The sequence below is a fragment of the Bison bison genome, unplaced genomic scaffold (genome assembly GCF_000754665.1).
Source record: "Bison bison bison isolate TAMUID 2011002044 unplaced genomic scaffold, Bison_UMD1.0 scf7180017864343, whole genome shotgun sequence".
NCBI classification, from domain to species: Eukaryota; Metazoa; Chordata; class Mammalia; order Artiodactyla; family Bovidae; genus Bison; species Bison bison.
In genome coordinates, this window is record NW_011494915.1 from 2,647,449 (window position 1) to 2,653,188 (window position 5,740).

General features: G+C 52.2%; 2 protein-coding genes across 3 annotated transcripts in view; one reads left to right on the top strand and one right to left on the bottom strand.

Moving 5' to 3' along the window:
• KCNIP1 (Kv channel interacting protein 1) overlaps positions 1-5,740 on the bottom strand; it is a 410,971-nt gene that overhangs the window by 378,502 nt on the left and 26,729 nt on the right. The gene's annotated exons all lie outside the window — the stretch shown is intronic.
• The window catches only part of KCNMB1 (potassium large conductance calcium-activated channel, subfamily M, beta member 1), a 12,414-nt gene that overhangs the window by 2,585 nt on the left and 4,089 nt on the right, over positions 1-5,740 (top strand). Inside the window, exons 2-3 of the mRNA XM_010854559.1 lie at positions 1,414-1,571; positions 2,930-3,101. Coding sequence (XP_010852861.1) covers positions 1,438-1,571; positions 2,930-3,101 — 306 coding nt within the window. The 5' untranslated portion in view covers positions 1,414-1,437. The remainder of the gene's footprint in view (positions 1-1,413; positions 1,572-2,929; positions 3,102-5,740) is intronic.

Genomic DNA, 5,740 nt, shown 5'->3' on the forward strand with positions numbered 1-5,740 from the left:
TTTCTGTGGGAGAGGCAGGTCCTGGAAGAAGGATGAAGGGCTTCAGGCCCAAGACGCAGGGAGGCAGGAAGCCGCCCATCACTTGCACCATTCTGCTTGGGCTCGGGGGGCTCAGGTCCCCAGGTAAGAGAGCAGCCGCTGAGGCCACGTGATGCCACCTGCCCTCGCGGAAAGCAGGGAGGCGGCTGTTTCAGGATCCCCACGGCTGAAACCCCTCCTGTCGCCCCGATGTCTTGGCTGCCCTCTGGCGGACCTGGTGCCCCTTCTCTGCATGCTTCCCCTGCCCAACCAGCCCTGCTGTGGGAGTGGTTTTTTATTTAAGTTAGTTAAGTTTTGACTGCTGGGTCATTGTTGCTGTATGAGGCCTTTCTCTGGTTGTGGCGTGGGGGGGTTACTCTCTGGTTGCAGCACACAGGCTTCTCATTGCGGCGGCTTCTCTCGTGGAGCACAGGCTCTAAGCGCGTGGGCTTCAGGAGTTGCAGCACGTGGGCTGAGTAGTTGTGGCTCACGGGCTTAGTTGCTCCACGGCATGTGGAATCTTCCCGGACCAGGGATCGAACCCATGTCCCCTGCGTTGGCAGGCGGATTCTTATCCAGTGCGCCACCAAGGGTGTCCTGTGAGACTGTTTCGGCTCCAGGTGTCTCTGAGACAAGTGTCCTAGGAGGATGTGCATGGATATTCCCCCTCTGCTGCTTACAGTATTAGTTTATCTCCTGTATTAGTTTCCTATCGCTGCTGTAACGAATTAGCACAAACTCAGTGGCCCCAGTAGAAATCTATGCATACACAGTTCTGGAAGGCGGAAGTTCAAAATCAGCAGCACGCTGGCAAGGCTCAGTCAAGGTGTCGGCAGGGCTGCGCTCCTCCAGAGGCTGCAGAGGACAACGCTTGGTTCCCTGCCTCTTCCAGCTTCTGGGAGCTGCCAAACCCCTGGATGACCGCATCACTCCAGCTTCAGCCGCCCTGGTCATAGCCCTCTGTCTTTTCTGTCTCATCTCCCTCCGCCTCCTTCTTGCAAAGATCCTTGTGGTAACCTTTAGGTCTACGTGGATAATCCAGGATAATCTCGCTATCTCAAGAGCCTTAATAAAAAATCTTTGCCATGTAAAGTAACAGTCACAGATCCTGGGGCTGAGAACATGTGCATCTTGAGGGCCATTACTGAGCCTGTCACACATTGGGTGACCTTGCACAAGTCACGTTATCTCTCTGAGCCACAAGCCCTTCATCTGTAGAATGGGGATGATAGTATTTGCCTCTCAGAGCTGGTGGAAGGCTTAAATGGGGCCAGAAAGCCCTCTGAGTTTTCCAAGCTCTGCATTGAAAATAGAGACAATGTTGATAGTTGATCACCCTCTCCTCTCACCCGTCACTTGTGCTGATTCCATGTCCATTTGCCTCTCTGATCCTAGAAACGTCTGCTGTCCCCAGTGGCCATGGGAAAGAAGCTGGTGATGGCCCAGAGGCGGGGAGAGACTCGGGCCCTCTGCCTGGGGGTGGCCATGGTCGTGGGCGCCGTCATCACCTACTACATCTTAGGCACAACTGTGCTGCCCCTCTATCAGAAGAGGTACCGGACTCCCCGGCCTGCTCTCACCCTCCAGTCTAAGGATCTGGCATCTATTGCCATGTTGTATATCTCGAGTGACAGGGAGCTCACCACTTCTACTATATACACCATTTCATTTGAGGGCCTTTCTGATAAGTAGGGGGCTTTCCAGGTGGCACCCGTGAAAGAGCCCGCCTGCCAATGCAGGAGACAGGGGTTTGATCCCTGAGTCAGGAAGATCCCCTGGATGGGGGCACGCAACCCACTCCAGTATTCTTGCCTGGAGAATCCCGTGGACAGAGGAACCTGGCAAGCTATGGTCTATAGTGTTGCAAAGAGTTGGACAAGGCTGAAGCGACTTAGCATGCACTGATAAGTAGGAAGTGTCTACATTGAGCTAAATCTGTTCCCCTGGAGCTCTGCTCTGGAATCTCAGAGAATGTCCCATGCCTTTGTTTTCTGATATGTCAACCACGTGAGCTTTCAAAGGAAAGACTGGGAAGTTCCTGATCTGTTCTCTAATGAGAATGAATATGCTCAGTTTTCTCAGCCTGATCTTAGGACAAATCTCAGACCCTTGCCTCTGGGCACGTTCCAGCGGCCGACAGCCCCCTTCTGTCTGGCAGTGTGTCTCTTGCTTGATAGATGGAGGTGAGTCACGACTGATTTGCTGGTGTGTGGCTGAGCCCATCAGCCTCTCCTGGGTCTGCTCCTGCCTCACGTTTTGCGGTGCTGGAGCCTTTCCGGGCTGGAATCCTACCGAGTGAGGCACTGCTCAGAGTGGCCATGTTCCTCCAAGACATTTCCTCTGGGTTCAGAGCCACCCCTACCATATTCCCCACCTGGGCACAAATCAAGCTCCTCCTCCATCTACTCTTTTTAAGGGAAGGGTCACAGATTCTGAAACCATCCAGACCTGGCTTCAGGGACTGTGAGCCCTTAGCAAAGTCACTTGACCTCTCTGAGCTTCTCTTCCACCCTCTGCAAGATGAAGATGGTGTGGACAAGGGGTCTGAGGTCTGGCTGCAGACCAGAGTCACTGCGAAGAATGTTGAAAATACATCAACCCATCTTAGAAATTCTGATTCACTTGTTCTGGGGTGTGGCTTGGATGTGAGGATTTTTAAATCTAACCTGGGTTTAGGGTGAGCAGTGGGGGCCAGGCCAGTTTATGTAGATATTGTCCAAGAGGCCAAAAAACTGATATTGTGATTTTATGATTGCTCCCCAGGACCCAGGGACTCTGGGGTCATGCTCCTTTAGTGCTGGTTGCTAACGGCAGATGGGTCTTGGTCCTGAGTCTCTCTAAATGGGTTTGTGCTGGGCGCTCTGTGACACCCGGGTTCTGAGATGTGTTTGTGTGTGCATGGTCTCCCCAGCGTGTGGACCCAGGAATCCACGTGTCACCTGATTGAGACCAACATCAGGGACCAGGAGGAGCTGGAGGGCAAGAGGGTGCCCCAGTACCCGTGCCTGTGGGTCAACGTGTCGTCCGTGGGCCGCTGGGCTGTGCTGTACCACACGGAGGACACTCGGGACCAGAACCACCAGGTACTGACTGGGTGGGGAGTGAGGACACGTCCTTTTAACCCTGGCAGGTGTGTGCTTGTCCCCAGCTGGCTCCCGAATCCCACTCTGGAGGAGAGCAAAGACTGGAAAAAGATAAACCCAGTTGACCAGGGGCCACAGCTGGTCTGAGGCCCAGCCAGTCTTAGCCCTTCAGACCCGCCACTGACTGGCTGTGTGACAGGGGCTTGGCCCTGCCAAGCCTCAGTTTCTGTTAATTGAAAATTGAAGTGCTGCTATGAAGTCAAGGACTGTGTATCATGTGCCAATCTTGATGTTGGCTGGATAGCAGGCACTCAGAGGAAGCAGCTGGTAGTGTTATTTCATTCTATAACGTGGGTCAGATGAGAAGCCAGACCCAGAGCTGATCTCACATACAGGAACCCCCGTGACTCCCCGACTCCCCACTATAGGAGGCCAGAGGCCCAGGTTTGGAGCAACACTTAGAGGTCAACACTTGGAAAGTTTTCCTATCACTGCCTCTCAATGCCCCCCTCATACCTGCAAATCTACCACTGCAGTCCTTTCTGTAGGAAACACAAGTTGACCCATTTTCATTCATTCGTTCGTTCAACCATCACTTCCTGTGTTAGGGGTTGGGTTCAAGAGAAGGGAGCTCATACACGAAATAATACCTAGTAGAGAGGGCCAGTGCCATAGAGAACAGTGAGGTGAGGGTGTCAGAAAGGCACTGGTATTAAGAATCAGGCAGGTACTGGTTACACAGAAATGCAGAGGCGGGCATATGTGTCGAGGGGACACGGGGAAGGAAGGTGGGGAGATACAGGATTCCAACCCCCAAAGAGACAAAGCTACAGGGCGGGGTATAGCGAGAAAGAACTTCCGAAGCAGCTTAGGGTTTATTCCCAGAGGCCGTCCACACCGCCAGCGTGGGCAATTAAAATGGGCTTTTTGGGGGTAGTTTTTCTTTTTTTGTTGTTGTTTTTTGAGAGAAGCAAAACTTTAATGAAGAATGCTACATGTTATTGAAGGTATTTAGTTCTCATATTAAAAAAATACTACTTAAAACCTTTTACTAAAATTTTTTTTTGCTCTCAAGACAGTCCTCAGAGATGTCTGAGAGAAATAGCATGCACAACACAGTTGTAGAGAAGGAGAGGACATAAGACATAAGACACTGACACCGCACAGGTAGGGAAGCGACCATTTTATAGAGAATGGGATTGGATGTTTCTATTCAATCAGGATTTTTTTTTTTTTTTTTAGCTTTAACAGTTCAGCCAAAGGAAGGAGATTGGGAAGAAGAGATGGGGGAAGGGCTAAGCTCATTTACAATCACCATTTTACAAAACACCACACTGCTTCAACCACATGAGACACAGAGGTTGGTTGTAGCTGTGCAGCCCAGCAAATACGTAGAGCAAATGCCAAGGACACAGGGTTGATGTAATAGGCCCACAGTTTTAAAGAGACTGATTCTGTCAGGGTGGTCTCTCATCGACCTGAGCCGGGAAGACATGAAGCTCCTTCACATTTTCATCAAAGGCCAGAGCTTTGCTGGGAACTAAGTTCACTCCAAATAATGCTCATGGCGCTGGCTTTAACAGGAAGTAAAGTTATTTGCAACTCCTAATAGAATTCACCATTTCCTAGGGGAAGTTCTACTGATTACCAGGGAGTTAAATTCATGCAAACCATACAGAAAGGAAATACTAATTATATTCTGGTGCTGTACAAGCTGTGTGCCTGTTTTCTGCCAAGGACTACCAAACTGTGGAATTAAAATGTGATCAGGGAAGCTGGGGCTCCTCACCTCTGGGTGTTAGGTCCTCCTGGGGTTCTTAACAAAACCAGGGACTACCAAACTGTAGAATTAAATGTGATCCTCACCTCTGGGTGTTAGGCCTTCCTGGGGGTCTTAACAAAACCCGGGTCCTACACCAGACCCACTGAAGCAGAATCTCTGGGCTTTCTAGGTCATTCTAAGTTTCCTTGGGATTTACTGCTGTGAACAACTGGAGTCTTTAAAAGGTGTGGGGTGCTGGCGGCATGATCAGAGTGATATGGAGGAGTGTGGGGGTCAGTTACTGGCGGGGGGGAGGTGGGGGCCACCACAGCTGGGACAAGGATGGATGCTGACAGTCAGAACTTGGCGGCTGATGGGGGGGCGGGGGCGGGGTGCCGGGGGGGATGGTGGGCTCGTGAACAGGCCTGGGGGCTCCTGGTGAGCTGGATCTGGGCAGGCAAGGGGCCTGGCTGTCCTGTCGTCACTAGCATGACTCAGCCACACCCGATGCAGCTAGGGCCTCCGCACCTGTCTGAATCAGCTCCTCCCAGGACCCCTGCCTCTTCTTTGGCATCCAGGGCCCCTGATTTATCCCCAGGATCAAGAAGCACATTTTCAAAGACAAACAGAAGTGGTCACTGGTGCGATGGGAGTTGGGAGCAGGCTGGTTTGCAGGCTGCCAGCTCGGAGGAGCTCGAGGTCAGACCTTCCCCTGAGTGGGCTCGCAGCAGCCTGAAGCCTGCCTGCTGGGTTCGGAAGGACAGCACGGCCACCACCACATGTTCAGTCTTTTCTCCCAGAGCACCCAGGTGCCCCCAGGAGTGGTGCTGAGGGCAGGCTGCTGCACTGCTGTGATGGGGGAAGGGGACGTCATGGC